Source organism: Manacus candei, unplaced genomic scaffold (genome assembly GCF_025592945.1).
Source record: "Manacus candei isolate 608988 ecotype Guabito, Panama unplaced genomic scaffold, ASM2559294v1 h1tg000057l, whole genome shotgun sequence".
Taxonomy (NCBI): Eukaryota; Metazoa; Chordata; class Aves; order Passeriformes; family Pipridae; genus Manacus; species Manacus candei.
Window position 1 is genome coordinate 13,140,625 of NW_026138105.1, and position 18,014 is coordinate 13,158,638.

The window sequence follows — 18,014 nt, forward strand, 5'->3', positions numbered from 1 at the left end:
GCAGGAGAGGCTGGCCTGCCTGTCACACAGCCACCTGTCACAGCTCATCTCAGCTTCGTTATCGCCCCTGCTTTATTGGAGGCAGAGTAAATTGCTTTTGTCTGAAGCAGGATAATGGCCGGGAGAGAGACTGTGTGGAAATGGCATTTTCATGAGGCTGGTTCCTCCCCAGCAGTGACTTGCATATTTAGCTCAGCCCCTTCACAAGCCCAGGGGCTTCACTGCTGGCACCCTGCTCCCCTGGCTCACCCCATTCCAGCCACTCTCCCTGGGGAGAAGCCAAGAAACCCATGGCCAGCCACCTCCTCCATGCACAAACCTGGATAGGACCATGTGGGACCCCCACACCCGGGGGCACAGTCCCACACACAGCTCCCAGCACCAGGTGCTGCTGGGCCCCACACATGAACCCAGCAGGGTCCTCTCCTCCAACACCTGCTCCCAAGACTTCATATAAGCTCAACAAAATTAATCTCTTCTAATAAAACCTGTTATTGTTAAAGCTCACCTCCGGGTTTTACAAATCACTAGACTGTGCAGCAATTTGTTTACTCCCCTTTTGAGATGATTTGCAGCCTCTTGCCCTCCCCAGCTTGTCTCTTGCTCTTCCTGTGGACTGTGTTTTGCTGCACCAGTGACGGATGCCTCCTGATCCCTCTCCTTCCAGCCATCCCATTCCCTGACTGGGAGAAGCCAAGTACAGACCCAACCCCTTGGCTCTGCCAGGGACTGCTATGGCACAGCCACCATTATTGCTCCTGGCAAAGTGGAATTTTACACCATCAGTCTCTCACCCTACAGCACCTAAATGTTTTTCTCTTGTGCCCTTTTCTTCCCAGGGCCACAGCTCCCCGGGTGGCAAAGGTGACCGTGGCTCCACAGGCACCAGCCCCCTGTGCCCATTCCTGCCCCTGGCACAGGCTGACACCAGCCAGCTGCCCTTACTCCTTCACAGCACAGTGAGGAGCAAGTAACAAGCTGCAAGGGAGCTGGAGGACTTCAGGCATCTGGGGCCAGGCTGGGCATTGCCAGTGCTGGGAGCTGCTTTCCCACCAGAGAGGCAGAGCCAGGTCTCAGGGGCAGTCAGCACCCTGCTTTGGGAACCCCTGACTGTTAGGCTGGAAACCCAGGCCGGTGTCAAGGATGGCAGCCCACCCAGCCACCCCCAGTTCGGAGCAACCCCAGCTCACCTGGGACCTGGCTGTATCCTACACCCCTCAGGGCGGCAGCAGCAGCTTCCTCCCAGGCTAGGTAGGAGCTCCCAGGCTGCAGCTTTTAAATGCTCCAAGCCTGCAGCTGCAGGTGATCATGTTGGTGCCCGCCCCCATCGCCATCCCCATCCCAGCCCCACCAGCCCCGTTTTAGCCAAGGCACTGCCAAAGCCGTGTCCCCTTGCCGTGCCACAGACAGAGAGCACAGAGCCAGAGAGGCTTTGTTTAAAGAGCTTTATTAGCTGCAGCAGGTCTGGTGGTGGCAGGCTGGGCGGCACGGGCGGGGGGCGGCAGGGCAGCAGTGCCTGGCACCCGGGCAGGGAGGCTCGGGACCCCCTGTCCCTCCCCACAGCTCTGTCCCCAGTGGCAGTGGACACCCGAGGGGGCACTGGGGACAGTCTCTGCCATTTGCACTGTGACACAGGAGCCTGTGAACCAGACCCTGGCCAGGGAAACGTGGTGCCCTGGTGTGGGAGGGAGGGATGCTCAGCTGGCAGGAGGGGCCATGAGCCTTGCCGGCACGAGCAGTGGGATGGGTGGAGCACGGGCAGGGCTGGCAGATGAGCCCCTCTCCTCCATCAAATGCAAAGGGCAGGAGGAGAGATGGGTGCAAGAGGCCAGCTCCGACAGCACGGCTCCCTGGGCACACACGGAGCACGGGCAGCTGCCTGGCTGAGCGATTCACGAGTGTGCCAGGAGCGTGCCAGGAGTGTGCCATGCCGTCCTTCCTCTGCTGAGCTCAGGCCTTGACGTGCTGGGGGGCTTCGGGGCAGGCAGGGGCGGGGCAGGGCAGGGCGATACACACGGGCTGTAGGATGGAGGCTGGAACTTAGATAAGCACTGTGGGGCTGGAACGGAGCAACTAAACGGGGCAACCTACGGGAAAAGGCGGCTGGTTCTGCGAAGCACGAGGGAGGGCAGGGAAGGTACCGTGGGCAGGGGGGTCTCCACTGGGTGGAGAGCTCGGGCGCAGCACAGCCCATGGCGCTGCGGTGGCATCGAGCAGCAGGCACCCGCCCACAGAAGGCCGTGGGGATGAGGACCAACCCCGTGCGGGCACACACCCTGGCCCCGGGCACAGTCCCAGCGATGCACCCCTGGCACGGACACAGTCCTGCTCCCGCACCAAGCCCTGGCACCGCTGCACCACAGGGCTGGGGGCAGAAACCTGCGGCGGCCTGTGGGAGAGGGAGGTGGTGGGGGGTGGCGAACAAGATGGGGTGGTGGGGCCAGTCTCTGGCAGGGGGTGCGGGACCCTCGATGGCTCCGCTGAGTCCAGGGCGGAGGGGGGCTCCGGCGTCCCCCCACACCGCCCGCCTACAGCACACAGGACGTGTCTGCCGAGCGCTTCTTCAGCTCCCTCCCGGCTTTGTGGTGGTGGTGGTGGTGGTGTGCGTGGGCTGAGCCCGGCGCGGCGAGCTCTGCCAGCGGGGCCCCCCGCAGCTCGGTGTCCTGGGGGTGCCCCGGGCCCCCCGCTGCCTCCACCCGCAGGTACGCCTTCACCTTGTGGTGCCGTGCCTTGCCGTCGCTGGAGTCGATCACCCGGCACTCGTACGTCCCCTCGTCCTCCAGCTTCACCCGCGACAGCCGCAGCTTGTGGGAGATGTTGCTGCCGACCACCTTCACCACCTGCAGCAGGGCAGATGGCGAGTCAGGTGGTCCCCAGGACTCCCACTGCCCCCCAGACACCCAGCTCAGTGCCACCTCCGACCGTGTGCCACCATTCCACGCCCCAGGCGCGTTCTGGGGAGGACATGGTGCAGGTGGGCAAAGCCGGGCAGCTGGCACAGGGGGGACCCAGCCCCAGCCCAGGCCTGTGGGATGATGGAAGCTCTGGCTCGCACCCGGCCACGCAGGGCTCGGAGATCGATGCGGAACCACGCTGGCTAATTAGCTTTTCTACCAAATTGATTCGCTCTCAGTATTTATCACCCAATGAAATTTAAGACTTACTCACTAGCCATAGCCGTGGCTGCTCTGGGCTGGGTCAATAAATCAGATTTATAACCCGCCCTGAGGCCCCTGGCTCCGTTCCCTATAATCACACTGGATGGCAAAGGCCATTTTTCTACTCGCCGCTGCATTTGTTAGCTGAGGATTTTATGGTGTTTGGAAACGGGGCCAGAGAGAGGCAAAATCTGCCCCAAATGGCAAAGGAGGCAGCGTGGGGACCAGGACCCCTCAGTGTCCCCACAGCCTCACAGAGTGAGGGCAGCCAGCACATGCAGGCACATGCACACACCTGCTCACAGATGAGCACACATGAGCACACACACACTGCTGTGTTTGGCTGCCCTGCACACCATGGGCTGCTGAGAGGCAGCTGGTGCCACAGCTCATGGCCAGAGCCACCCCAGAGGGCATCTCGGGGCTGCTCAGAGCCCATGTGCAGCCATGAGTCCCAGTCCTGCATCATCAGGATTGGGGGTCTGAACAGGACAAGGCAGGGGCAGGAGCTGCCAGGTCCCAGTGAGAGCGTGTCCGGATGCTGAGACTGTCATGGGAAAGGAGCCTCAAAAAAACCTCTTTGTCGGGAGAGCCAGAAGTCACTGAAATTAATGGCTGGGAAATTTAGAACTAATAAAATAAAACCCCAATTTGCTGGTGCCGCCAGTGGCCACGGAGCCACTGCCCAACAGGTCACCGAGCCTCAGGAGGGAGGATTTTATGACCATCCATAACTCTCGTGGCTCCGCCAGCACAGACAGAGCAGCAACGGCCCTCACTGACCATGGGAGTAGGGCAGAGCCCCTGGCATGGCCAGGGTGGGCAGATGTGCTGTGCCCAGACCCAGCTCAGCCCTGTGCTGTGCAGGGAAAAAAAATTAACCCAGACCCGTCATGTTTCCCTTCTCCTCATCCCCACAAATGCAGTGGCTCCAGGTAGAGCCAGTGCCTCCAGCGCCAGGTGTGTTTGGTGGAAAACAAACGGCCAAGGGATTCCTGGCATGGTGGCTCCTGAGTGGGATTTACATCACCCCTCACTGTTTGGTGCTGCTGTTTGTTCCCAGTCACCCGCTGCCATGGCAGTACCACAAGTGCCATCAGAACCACATGTGTTCATTTACCTCCTCCATTCCGTAAACACTTCATGATCAAGGACATTCGAAATAACAACAAACAAAAGAGGTTTGAAGCTCCAGCCTCTCCCTGCTGGCTGGATCTGGAGGAGGCAGCAGAGGCGTTGCACCTCTAGCAGTTCAAAATAAATCCCAGTTACACCCTCACACACATCGATTCCATCCCGGCGTGCAATTAAATGCCTAATTATGCTGAGATGAGGGGGAGTGTTCGCCCCAGGATGGCTCCATGCACCTGCCTTTGCCCCTCCTGCCCCGGGAGCAGGGCTGGGGTGGGACATGGGGAGCAGCACTCTGAGCCTGCAGACAGGGTCTGACAAAGCCTGGCAGAGCCCAGTCTCTGGATGCTCCAGCAGCAGCCCTGGAACTTTGCTGTTTGTGGGGCAGCAAGCCACAGCACCCCGGTAAGGGACAGATCCTTGAGGGACCTGCTGAGGTCTGGATGTGGACTGTGGGCGTGAATTGATCAAAGGGGATGTGGGCCCTGGAGGGGGATTCCTTACCAGCAAGAGAATCACCTGCTGATCCCTGCAGACGGGCACTGAGAGGTGATGCCCTCTGTTGGGAAAGGTTCTGGCACTGTATTCCTTGTTAAAGACTCTTGGTCATTTCCTGGGGATGGGGGACTAATCCTGAGCACCTGGACAGCCTCATCCCCCCTTGCTCGCTCAGCGAGGGAAAAATGCAATAGCCAGGAGAGGCTGGCAGGGGAGGGGTGATGGTGGGAAGCACCTTCCGACACTGCTCTGTGCCTGTGGCACCCCCAAACACAAAGCCCCCCGAGACAGGGAGAGCCAGGGGCAGATACTGGACAGTGGAAGGCCAAGAGTGTTGTATTTAACTGATTAGTGTCTCCTCATTCTGCTCACATGAGCCTAAATGGCTTTGGGATGCTAATCCGCTGAGCCAATTGGATTACTTTATCCCTGGCATTAATGTGTCACTCAGATACTGGACGGGGCTCAGGGTTCAGGCTGTGCCACTTGGTGCCAAGGAGAGTAGGTCACCCCCAGCACCAAGCCAGGGCAGACCCAGCCCTCCTACCCCGGTGTTCCCAGCCTGTGGCACAGCAGCACTGGTGGGATGAGCAGAACATTGCAGTGAGCCCTCAAGTGCAGCCCCCCAAGAACCATCACCCAAACTCACGCTGATTTTGGTTGCGTCCTTCCCGGGCTCCTCTGGTGGTGATGATTTCAGCTGTGGGAGGAGCAGCATGGGGGGAGACCAGAAAGGGAAGAGAAATGGTCAGCTCAGCTGGGAGTGGGTGAGAGGCCACCGGACCCCTTCCCACCCCCAGGGTGGCTGCCCCAGGCGAGGAGGAAGAGGGAGAAGGGAGAAGGGGCTGCTCAGCCCCAGCATAGCCAGGCACCCAGGGCAGATGGAGGCACACCAGGCACCTGGGATGGGAGGAACTGTCAGCACTACAGCGGCCAGGGGGCATGGGGTGCTCACCCACAGGTCCCTGGCATCTCGGCTCCATCATCCAGGACTGGGGATGGAGTCCCCATCGCTGTGCCATCACCACTGCAGCAGTGCCCCCCATCCCTGGAACCCTGTCCCCCTCACTGCCAGCACCTGCCCCCATTCCTACCAATAATCCCCTTCAGCAGCCACTGGCTGGGCATTCCCAGTGCCCCCCCCACCCTTGGCCCCGCCACCCTTGGCTCCTGGCAATGCTCCTCTTGGCAGCGCTGCCCCAAGGCTTCTCAATTTATGGCAACACCAGCAGCAGCTCTGCCAAAGAACAGGACAATAAAGGCTCATTAAAATCCCCAAAGCCGCTTCCCATTCTTTGGCCCTTATCTCTGTGTGAACAGAGAGAGAAATAAAGAGACGGCTGTTTGCCGGACCAATACACAGGGAAACAGGGAAAAAAAGGGAGGGATGGAGGGTGCAGGGCCAGGAAGGACGAGCAGGTGATGAGGTAGGGGGAGGTACAAGCACAAAAACAAAGATTCTACCTCAGACTGGTCACAGGGATGGGCCAGGCAGACCCTCAGCTGGGAAGGGCAGCCAGGACAGCCCAGCCCTGCGGGCCTCAGAGCACCTCAGTGCAGACAGATGCCATGCAGTGCAGGATCCTGCACCAAGGGAACCCCCAGGCTTTCCTCTCAGTGCAGAGAGGGGTGAGACCCTGCTCTGCAGGTCCGGTCAGCACTGGGAATGCTGCTGCGGTATGGGGTCCCCCACCGAAACCCAACAGTGGCTGCAAGCAAAGCCCCTTCCCCTGGGCAAAGCAGGGAAGGGCTCTGCCTTTCTGTGCTGCTACAGAGGGGGAGGACGAGGGGCATTACCTGGCTGGAAGCCCACGTCTGTTTGTCCGTCCAGTCCTTGTGGTTGCGGACGTACCACCACTGGATCTCAAGGGAGTAGGAGGGGGAGCCGGTGCCGCGGAAGGAACACGCCATCTCCACGTCCTCGCCCGCCTGCGCCGTCATGTCGTGGGGGGTCTCGGTGAAGAGGGCTGCGGGAGACAGAGCGAGGGCTGCAGGTTCCTGCAGGGGCACACCACCCTCCCAGCAAAGGACAGTGCCTCCAGCCATGTGAGCGAGGTCTCCAGGAGTGCCTGCATCCTTCCCCAGCCAAACAGACCCCATCCCCTCAGCAGAGCAGACAGGTCCCTGTCATCTGCAGCTTCCCCTTGCCCGCACCGGTGACCCGTCCCCAACCCCAGCAGAACCACCTGGCCCACCCAGCCCCTGGCACTTCCCAAAGAGCAGTGGGAGGAAAGGGAGGAAGCAGGAGCCTGCGGCCCCCCACTCCCACAGCACCCCTGGGGCCTCTGCCCCAGAGTGAGTGCAGGACCCCCTGTGCCTCCAAGGCGTAATAAATAAATGAAGCAAAAATCGCATCTCTCTCAGATCAGGGCACAAATGAAAAACAAATCCTCGGTTAATGCAGCCCCAAACAGGCTCCCACATGCCATATGGTTTGCTTTCCTCACTCAAAACAAATATTGTTCGGAGATGTAATTAGAATTCTTTTCATCTCCTCTGGAGAGATTGTTGTTCCTCCGTACAGACGGCCCCGGCGTGCCGGGCTCCGCCAAACGCTGCTGCCACGTTCTCTGATGGCTCCTGCACGGCACAGCACCGGGACAGGGCTGGCAGCCCCCTGCATGGCACAGCACTGTTGTGGCTGCAGAGGCTGCCCTGTGACTCCCCTCCTCACCCGCCACCTCATGCCGCCGGCACTGCCGGCTCACAGCCACTGTGAGGTCCCATCGGTGCCACCAGAGCCCCCTGGGACACACAGCCTGTCGGGAGCAGCGCTCTCACCAGCCCTGATCCCTCTGAAAACCAATTATTATCAGCCCAGACGAAAAGCTAATACCTCTAATATCTCCCCGTCCCTCTGGACGCGTGGAAATCCCATCCACTTATCGCTTTCCTTTAATCCATCTCAGCAGGGAACTGAGGAAAATACCCAACACCAGGGTTTACCGAGGCCGGGTCTCCTGGTGGGGTTCCCAGTGCTGCTCCTACACCCCGTTTGCCCAGGACCCAGCATCAGCAGCCATTTGGGTTCTGTGTCGGTGAGTGGAGGGAGCCACTGCCAAAGGAACAGTTCTGGGGGCCAAGGGCTGTGGCAGGAGCAGGAGGGTATCCTTGACACAGGGCAAAGGGTTCCTCTGTGCTCCCACCACAGTGGTGCTGAGGCTGTTGTGTCCAGCTTTTAACCAGCACTCGCCCACCTATTCCCTGGCCACAGCCAGGATCAGGCTCTTTCCCCACAGGATTCCTGCTGGAAGAAGTGAAGGCCAAAGGCAGTGGGTCCAGCAGAGGCTGTGCCAGCCCTCTGGGTCCAACAGCTCCAGCAGTGGAGAGGCAGAGTGATGACCTGAGGGCTCCAACCAGGTCCGAATTTTTCTAAAGACAAATAAAATCTGCTCCCACAGACAGGAATTCGGCAGAGGAGTGGAGAAAAGGTTGGATTGAATCAAGCACATTCTTTCTTTCCGATTTTAGTTGGGAAGCATATGTATTAATTAACCCCAGGGCTCAGCCACCTTCAAGTGCATCCAGAGGAGGGCAGGTCCCATGGATGGATGACCAGGGTCATCACCTTTGCTGGGGACAGATGTCTCTCAGATGTGTCCTACAGCGGCATCGTGTGCCCTTCCCAGTGGATGCCACAGACCTCAGATGCCTGGACAGAGGTGATGGGGTGAGGACAGGACTTGATGCACTGCCCAGCCCCAGCTCTGCACTTCCATGAGGACATGGGCAGAGGGGATCAGGATCCCACCAGGCAGCCCCCAGCCATGAGTAGGCCCATGGCTGGACACAGACCCTGCACCACGGCAGCCAAGCTGCCTGGACCCTGCTCCCACCAGCACCGGACAAATCACCAACACTGGCCAGTGCCTCAGCCCCTCCACCACCCCGGCCCCCTGCCCACCCAGGCCCCTCTGTCACACAGCACAATCCCTCTCCTCCCACTGACATTGTTGCAGTGTCCTGGTGGCAGGAAGGAGGGGGCCGTTGGGGGCCGTTGCTCCGCGTGCTTTATGGCCTGCTACCTGTCATAAACTGAGCACACCAGGATCGATAAATCTTCCAGGAAACAAAAATCAGGGGAAATAAAATGAACTCAATGAGGAAACACAGATAAACGGAATTGAAAACGCCTGCTGGGACAGCTTGGTGCTCTCATAAACTGGAGACAGACAGGCTGTGTGCTCCCTCCCTGCGGCGGCACCATCCCTCACCGCGGCCCCGCTCCACACGGAGAGGGTCTGCGGGCAGCGGGGATGGGGCAGCCCCCACCTACCCTCTGCTGGGGCAAGGGCAGGTTGTGCATCACCCCGAGTACCTGGAAATGACCCACAGACCCCAGTTCCCATGGCCCCCCACCACAGCCCTCACAAGGTACCAAAGACACCCACGACTGGAGCAGCACCGTGGGCACGCACTCGGGCTAATGTTTGTGCAAACACGTATTGGAGGGCAATTAAATATGCATTGGACGTTTGCAAATGCCTGTTAATCACCCGGTCAGCATAGGCGCCTGGTCCGGGAGGGATTTTTCCCCTAAACCATAGCACCACCAGATAGCTGGAAGCCTCTTTCTCTGCCCAACAGAGCTGGAGCCCCTCACCAGAGCCACAGCTGGGCTGGTAGGGTGGCACATGCTGGGCAAACAGTGGGTTCTTGCTCTGTCCCATGCTGGGCACAGACAGAGGCTGGAGAAGCTGAGGAGCCCCTCTGCACCCACTCCTGCCCACTGGCATGTCCATCCAAACCCTGCCCTGCATGCCTGGCACAGGGCCGGCTCTGACCTGCTCAGTTTGAGCTGCACCACTGCAGGAAAAACAAACGTGCCCGACAGCATCCACCACTGCTGGCACCCTCCCCAGGCACCCACAACCCCTCCAGCACCTTCCCCTCCCCAGGCATCCCTGACCCGTGTGGCTGATGGAGCGACAGCCCCAGCTGCAGCAGCACCGTGTCCCGCTGGCAGCAAAGGCACCCAAGGCACATCCCGGCACACACACCGAGCAGGGACCCAGAAGGTGACGGGTCCTCTTGGGTGCCACAGGACCCCCCACCCACTGTTGTGGGCTACTTGAGCAGGACACACCCCAGGACATCGGAAGGCACAGAAGGCACCCTCCGGATGGATCCAGGAGCAGAGGCCTGGGCGCTGCCCCAGTGCACTGGCCGTGTGACCCACACTGTCCCCACTGCGGGGACACCGGGGCTGCGGCGCAAGTCGGGCTAGAGCCTCCCTCCCCTTCCCACCACCGCTAACAGCTGTGGATGCCTCTCCTCCTGACAAGCCTGTGAGCAGGGATGCTGACCCCAGGGCGCCGAAAACACATCACGGTGCAAACCGCTGCATAAACACGGCGTGACGGCGGCACTGGTGAGAGGGGGCAGGTGGCGCTGGCTCCGGCCGCTGAGCCGGGCAGAGGGCTTGGGCAGCGAGCGCTGCTCCCCTCCAGAGCCATCTCCCTTCCCACGAGACACATCAGGCTGGAGCGTTGTGGCCGTGGCTGAGGCCGGGAGGCTCCCGCCACACGCTGGGGATGGCAGTGCCATTGCTCTGCCCCTACTTACTGTCACATTAGCAGCAGAAGGAGCTCAAATTTGCAGCATGAATTAAAAACAAAAAAATATCCAGCTAATTCAGTGAGACTGTGATCAGGTCAGCACTCACCTCACCGGGAAGATGGAATTAACCTTGAAACCTGCAGGTATTTTCAGCAGTGCCCCATCATGTCTGGATGCTCCAGCTCCTGCCCCCAGTACGTCCTGCTGCCCTAATGTTTAACTGCTGCAGGGAGAGACGTCAGTGGTGAGTCCCCCCAGCCAGGCCCCGGGTACACAAAGCTTTACCCAGGCAAGGGGACTCACTGCTCCTGGCTGGCTCCTGGGGAGACGCAGTTCTCAGACAATTCCCTCCCAAGGGGCACAAGGAAGAGCTGTTATTTGATAGCATAAGTACTAAAGCCCTAAAATGGCCTTTTTTGATAGCTCCCAGTGGGACCCCAGCAGCATGTGCAGCCATCCTGCAGCCACCACTCGCTCTGGTGCTCTCTGCCAGCGGATGGTTCCCAGCAGGCAGGAGCTGGGATGGGGCAGACAGGAGCTTTGCTCTGCTCAAGATCAGCCCCCTGGTGTCACACCCAGCACTCAAAACATGAGCCACCGGCCCTGGCAGCTGAGAGCTGCCCACACCACACAGTGCCGATACCATCCCACAGAGCCGGCAGCGCCCGGTGCTCACGGACACGGCCCCCTCCTGCCCAGCTCTGCCGGATCCATCACTGGTGGGCTCATCCCAGTCCAGCTCCAAACGGAGCACACCCTACAAGGCACCAATTCACCCAACACAACCGAGCTCAGCTGACATCCCTGGTGCCCAGCTGGGCACCCATTGCAGATGGAACTGTAGGGAGCGGGCAGCCAGGCAGGAAAGAAGCCTGCAGGGGGGGAAGTGGCCATGGAGAACAGGAGCTCAGAGAGAGCCAGAGCCATCAGCAATGGGGCCAGGAAGGGCTGTCTGTCCCGAGGCTCATGAGTCCCACTCAGTGAACCAAAATCCCAGAGGAGCTATGAAGGGGAGAGCACTCACCAGGTCCCCGCCTGGGTGCCTGCCCAGCCTCTGATGAAGAGGGGAGCAGTGGAGATCATCCAGCTCCCTGGCCCCCTCCAGGTCCTTGCTCCAGCCCTGCCGTGCTGCCCATGGCTCCCAGACCATGCACAGCCGTGGCAGCTGCTGGTTTGATTCCCACCTCGCTCATGGGGAACGTTATGATTAAAATTAGCTGTCACTGTCCTAACGTAATAATTCCCAGTGTCTGGCCCGTCGTCTGTCAGCCGCTTCAAGGGAAGAGAAAGCCCAGACGTTTGATGAGGAGAGGTGTCAGATGTAATTGCGTTGAATGACTGCACGAACAGCAGCAGGAAAAACACATCGGGTGGAGAATTCCCATCAGGAAGTGTGAAAAAATCCGGCAGAATGCAAAGTGTTTATGAAAGTAATTGATAGAATAATCACCGGGGTGTGCGGGAACGGAGCAGGGCAGCGCCCTGGGGAGCCGGGGCCCCGCTCCCTCCAGCCTCCAGCCGCGGCTCTGCTGACGGTGAGGAGGTACCGCCTGCGCACGATGCCGGGAAGGAGACGGGCTTGTCCTCCTCACCGCACCTCTCCCCTGCCCCGCTCCGGAGCCGGCAGGCTGGGAAGGCGGCTGGAGCTTCCCAGCCAGCGCGAGTGAAAGCCGATGGCAGCAGCCCAGCGTGCACAGGCTGCAATGGGGGGCATGAATAATTGAAGGCGCCAGCCTGAGGAGAGGAGAGAGGGGGGAGAGGCAGCGCTGTGGGTAGGGGAGGGATGGCGGGAGGGATCCTGCGGCTCAGGCGCTCTCCCAGGGCAGATGGAGCCCATCCTGGCTCTATCCTTGCCCAAGGCAGAGCCTTTGCTGTGCGGGCAGGGAGAGGACTTTATCTGACTGTGACTTTTCCCTCCCCACAGCCCTGGCTGCCCTGCGAGCAGAGCCTCGCTGACCACTGTGGGGTGGCAGGATGGGGGAGCCGCCCGTGCCCCGGGAGTGCTCACGGTCACTCGGCCATGCCTGTGGAGCACATGCTGTTCCCGGTCAATTCCCTCGCTGTGAACAAGTTAAAAGAAAGAGCGAAGCCACTCCCGGGCTGTGCCAAAGCCTCGCGACGCTGTGGAGGCTCCTCCAGGCCGCCAGCCCCGGGCAGAGATGGCAGCGAGCTCCGGGCACTGCCTGCTGCGGGCAAAGCCTGGCAGGACCTGCCCGACCCCACCAGCCACAGCCGAACCCATCCCACCGGCCCTGCCTCCTCTCCCGCTCCACATCCCCGACCTGCCGGACTCTTCACGGTGCGGAGGGAAAGCTGTAGCAGCCTGTAATGAAATGATCAATCTCCGATCTGCTAAACAGCGATTTATACAGGTTTTCAGCACACACGGCTTTTATCAAATTGGTATTCACCTACTGAACACAAATGGCTTATTATACATGACCCACTTATTCACTGCTTTTCAGTATCGTTAATAAAGGTTTCTGTTGTGATTAAGTGAGTTGCTGCAGAACTGCTCGAGTAGCAAGCTGTAATGTGGCTCCAAAGTGCACTCACCCTCCCAGAATATTTCTTCTCCTTGGCTCCCTGCTCCCTCGCAGCGACCATTTCACTATTTATTTGCCTACTGCTGAATTTCTGAGGGGAGCAGCGGCGGCTAATGGAGGCTCTTCACCCACCTCTCCTTCTGGCATGCCAGGCTGGCAGGTCTGGAAACTCCCGCAATGATCCCCCCACAATGCAGAGGTTGATCACCCCTTCCCTGGGCAGGCAGGTACCTGCTGCTGGCCCGCACACTGCACCGCCGAGGGACATCGCAAACGGCGGGACACCTCACACCTTCCCCTCTGGCACGGCCCGTGGCGTTGCGAGCCTGGAGGCTCCTTGGGGCAGAGAGTGGATCCCTCTGCATGCCGGAGGCTCCGGAGCTGGGCGAGGGGAAGAGCTGGGACCCCGAGCACCCAGCACGCTCCCGTGGTCACTCCTCGGGCTCATATTTCACCCTGCTCGTGTCACCCCAACAGAGAGCGAGGAGGGTCTCGGTAGCCTTCTCCGAGGGGGCTCTGTCCCCTGTCCCCTTCTCGGCACCCACAGGGAAACTGCCCCCACGCCAGGACAGGTTCGTCACCGGAGAGTGCAGGATGCAGAACAGGTTCTCCTTCCCCAGCGCCGGTGGGTCCGAGCGGACCCGGCAGCACCGACTCGCGGAGTCACCGCGCACCGGAGCGGGCGGAGGAGCGGGAGGCGGCGGAGCAGCCCCGGTGCCGGGGCGTGGGGCACCGCACGGAGGGGCGGGCGGCGGCAGCGGGCGGCGCACCGGGAGGCACCGGGAGGCACACGGACACGGGGTGCAGACGGCAGCCGGCACCGGGAGGCTCACGGACACGGGGTGCGGGCGGTGGCGGCACCGGGAGGCTCACGGACACGGGGTGCGGGTGGCGGCGGGCACCGGGACGCACCGCGCAGAGCCCCCGACTCGTCAGCGAAGCGGCGGAGGCAGAGGCCGCCCCCCGGGCCCCGGGGACGGGAGCGGCGAAGCCCAGCCTCGGCTCGCCCCGGCCGCCCTCCGCTCCTCGGCGCCGCCGGCGCGACGGACCGCGACGCGGGGCTGCCCGCGGCGGCGGAGCCCGACCGGGACCCCCGACCCCCCGCACCCGTCCCGCTGCCCGGGCAGGGACCGCCCCGACCCGCCGCCAGCCCCGCGGGGCACCGAGCCCCGGGAGCGCCCCCCACGCAGCCGCCCCCCGCCCGAGCCCCGGCCGCCGCCGCCGCCTCACCGCTGCCCGTCGCCGGGGCGTCCCACGGGGGGTGCCGGGAGGCGGCGCCGAGCTGCAGGTAGAGCCCCAGGTAGTGGAAAATCCCCAGGGCCAGGGCCAGGGCGCCCATCTTGCCGCGGGCGAGTCCGTCCCGGGGGCGGCGGCGCCGCCGGGCCGAGCCCTGTCCCCGGGGCTGCGCCGCGGTCCCGGCGCCGCCGCGCTGCGGAGCTCTTCCCTCGCGCGGAGGGCGCCGCGCGCCGAGGCGGTGCCGCGGCTCGCCCGGAGCCTCCCCCGCCCGGCGGAGGGATCCCGGCCCGCGCGCACCCCCCAAGTTTTTTTCCCACGGTTCATTCTTAAACTGCGCGGGGCGGGGCCGCGCCCGCCGCGCCCACGCGGGACCCCCGGACCCCCGCACTGCCCCCCCCGGGACCCCCGGCACCTGCGACCTCCCCAGCCCGCCCCGCCAGGACCCCCCAGCACCACCGGGACCCTCCGCACCGCCCCGCAGGGACCACCGGCACTCCCCGGCACCGCGGCACCCGCGGGTCCCACCGGGGAAGGGTGTTTCCCCGCGACCCCCGGCGGCCGTGGGTACGCTCCCCGCGGGGCGAGACCCCCGGACACCGCCGGTCTCGGCGGGAGCGGCTTCAGCACCCGGGACAGCGCCCTGGGTTGCACGGAGCCCCGCCCGGCCAGCCCGATACGGCACAGCCCGGTGTGGTACGGCCCGGTACAGCCCAGCTCAGTACGGTCCAGTACATCTCGGCACGGCCCCGGCGTCTGCAGACGCAGTGCCCGGGGTCGGTGCCCGGCGGGTTCGGTGCCCGGGGCTCCGGCTGCACTGACTGTGGCCGGGGCCCGTCTGGGGGTGGTTTGAGGGGCCTTTAAACGTTAAGGAAAGAGCAAGAGCACGCGTCCCCACGTGTATCCCGATTCCTGCCCCAGACCGTGTAAGATTTGTCTCGAAATGAAAACCCTGGGGCCGGGGTGGGTGCAGGCTCACACACAGCACAGCGTGGCCGGTGGCAGCAGCCAGGCAGGGATCCCCCACTCCAGAGACGGCTGGAACAACCACCCTGCTCCTGCCATGAGCAGCATTTCATGGAATGGGCAAGATTCCAATCTCCCTTTGGCTCCACAAATCTCGAGGCCAAACCCCCTGATAGCACCAGTCTCTGAACCTTGCAGTGGCTCACAGCCACAGCACTGGCACCTGTGCAGCTCACACACCTCTTCTGAACAGCCTTAAAATGCCCTGAGGGACCCAGTGGTGCCACTTCCCTCCCCTACACACCGGCCCCAGCACTGGGGGAGGCACAGGGCAGACATCACTCACACGAGGGTATCTGTGCACACCAGAGCAATATGAAGGATATTTGCTATCTAGATAAACAGTAAAAATCAGATTCTTTCAGGTGTTTTCTGCCACAAGATGACAGATGTTTGCTACAAAGAGATTCTTTAAATTGGATTTGAAAATACTGACTGTATTTCCTTGCCCTTCCCTCGGCAGGGCTCTGGCAGAAGGAGTGGGGGTGTTCTTCCCATTCCCCCCAGCAAGGCAGGTCCCTGGGCAGGAGCTGAGCTGCCTGGTACCAGTGTTACTAATCAATATTTTAAAAAAAAGTTGTACCCGCTGCAGCATTTGCCGCATGTCAGAATAAAGCCCAGCTCAGAGCAGAGCATTGATCTCTGCCCAAGTTCATTACTCCCTCTGGAGCTAAAGGCTGAGGGAAGGAGGGAAGTGGCAGTGACAGATAAATGGGCGCCATGGCCATGACTGGATTTGGAGGGTCCTGTACCAGTTGGATTCAGAGGATCCATGACCAGTTGGGTTCAGAGGGTCCCGCTCTGGGCCGGTGACAGCAGCAGTGGCAAGGGGCTCCAAACTTCCTGAGGGAAAGCTGCCTGGAGCTGCTGAGCAAACAGGGCTGCCTCGGGAAGCGACTCTGGGCTTGATCCTGACAAAGCAAAAGCATCAGATCCCCCAGGGGCTTGCATGGAGGCAGAACCCCTGCACCAAAATAGAGGGATCATGTTCCAAAAGACAGGGCTCATGCACAGAGTCAAACGCAACAGGAGAAGCAGAAAGGCCAAGCGCTCGTGTGCTCCACAGTTTGGGCGACTGGTCCAGTCTCGTGGCTGATGCCTGGTCTGGGGCCCATCCTCTGCCACAGGCCAGTGAGGGGACACGAACAAGCCCACACTGAAACAGCAGCTACAAACTGTGCCCCCTAGACCTGGCACCCCACTTTGCAAAGCATCCCAGAGGCATAGCCAGAGCAGAAGCTGGAGGCATCACCCAGTGGGGATGGTACATCCCGGGCATGGGCAGGGGTCCCCTGCCCCAGCCCAGCTCCTGCACCCCCAACACAAGGGTGGCACAGCCCCCACTTGGGAGCCGAGGCTGTGCAGCTGCACCTCGAGGGCTGAAACCTGCACGGGCACCATCAGAGACATTTAAATCATGCCGGGAGGAGGCAAAGAGCATAAATTCCTCCTGGAGCCGGGAACACCTCTAGAGGCAGAGCCTGAATTAAGCCCCATTTCCAGCTGATTTTCTGCCACTGCAGAGGATGACAAATGGGCACTGGGGCTGTGCAGGGCCCGGTGGAGGGGGAAGAGTTGGTGCCTGCACATCTCAAGCGTGCCGTGGAAGGTTTGTTTCATTTTCCTCCTCAGTTTTAATCTACCAGTGAAGAGGCCCCGGGCAGATGCTGCCTGAGGGTGCAGCCACGCAGCCCCAGTTAACCTGGTGAGTCTGACAGGGATATGGGGGGAGGCTGCTCACACACAGCAGGGGGAGCACAGCCAGAGGCTCCTGGAGCAGAGATGTGGCACCCACTGTGTAACGAGGTCCCTTATCTGCACAGTTGCTATTGCTTTGAACAGCCAGCACCTCCCTCACAGGGCTCCTGTTCCAGCAGAACAGGCCCAGGGACTCACTCTCGAGGATGAAACGCTCCTTATCTCTGCCAGCCCCAGGTTCCTGCCCCAGCGCTCAGCTCTGCTCAGGGGGGCACTTCCCAGATGGGGGAATCCAGTGGCTGATTCCATGCTGTGGCACCACAAAGATCCCAGTGGCACCGCATCCCCCATGATCACAGCTCGTGTGCCCACGAGGTTCATGTGTGTGTTTCCTGGGACAACTGTCCATCGGGCAAAGGCAACCTGAGAAGCTGGAGGGTGCAGTGGAGCTTGGAAGAACAGGATGAGGCTGGAAGGGGGTGGGGGCTCAGTCAGATCAGCAGCACCTCATGGTGCACCAGCTCCAGGAGGACCCAGACCCTGTGGGGCTGTTGGGAGGATCTGCTCACTGGGGCACAGGGACCATCCCCCATGGACATGGCCCCAGCCTGGCACTGCCCAAGGACACCCAGAATGAAAGCAAGAGGGTTGGTCCCTTAACCCTGGTTCCCAAGGGCTGCTCATGCTCTTTCTGATGTCACACCTCAGCAGCAAGAGCTGCCCAGCAACTGGAAGGAAAAAAACCCAAACCAAAACCCCAGAGCTGCTGAAGCACTGGGGGCTGCCTCGTACATTATTTTGAAATTCACCTCTTTAAGGGTTCATGTGGGGGCAACCCGAGGCTCAGCACTGAGCTCTCCTGAGGTCCAGGAACCAACACTCAAATCTGCTTCTGCCTGGGAGAGTGAATTGGGTTGTTCATCTCTCTGACGGGCAGAATAAACACCCTCCATATTGATACCAAGCTCATTTCTGATACTTGTTTAGAGACTTGACAATTCCTGTATAAAAGGATTTCCTTCCACAGCCGAAGTTTGACATTCCTGCGTTATTAGATTATTTGCAAAGGTCTGCGTGCGCTGCAGGAAAACAATGCTCCCGCCAGGCAACATTACAGCCTGCTCCTCCACAAATCATCCCGGCACAGCCAGCCACGGAGGCAGAG

At 61.1% G+C, this 18,014-nt stretch overlaps 1 protein-coding gene across 2 annotated transcripts; it reads right to left on the reverse strand.

The window, feature by feature from the left end:
- Positions 1-1,431: 1,431 nt before the first annotated feature.
- Positions 1,432-14,325, reverse strand: VSTM2L (V-set and transmembrane domain containing 2 like). 2 transcript variants are annotated; one of them, XM_051803203.1, is made up of 4 exons: positions 14,123-14,325; positions 6,585-6,754; positions 5,437-5,487; positions 1,432-2,840 (listed from the first exon to the last, which is right to left on the reverse strand). In XM_051803203.1, exons 1-4 carry the CDS (start codon positions 14,229-14,231, stop codon positions 2,529-2,531), a joined length of 642 nt encoding a protein of 213 aa, XP_051659163.1. In that variant the 5' UTR covers positions 14,232-14,325; the 3' UTR covers positions 1,432-2,528. The 2 variants fall into 2 exon arrangements, with proteins under 2 accessions (XP_051659163.1, XP_051659162.1); XM_051803202.1 differs by lacking the exon at positions 14,123-14,325 and having other exon boundaries at positions 6,585-6,956.
- Between the last annotated feature and the right edge of the window lie 3,689 nt (positions 14,326-18,014).

Excerpts from the sequence above, each read along its gene's own strand:
- VSTM2L (XM_051803202.1), bottom strand. The coding sequence starts at position 6,887 with ATGGGGTCTGTTTGGCTGGGGAAGGATGCAGGCACTCCTGGAGACCTC. Across the intron at positions 5,488-6,584 it reads AGACGTGGGCTTCCAGCCAG|CTGAAATCATCACCACCAGA; the intron begins GTAATGCCCCTC and ends CTCCTCCCACAG. Across the intron at positions 2,841-5,436 it reads AGGACGCAACCAAAATCAGC|GTGGTGAAGGTGGTCGGCAG; the intron begins GTGAGTTTGGGT and ends GCCCTGCTGCAG.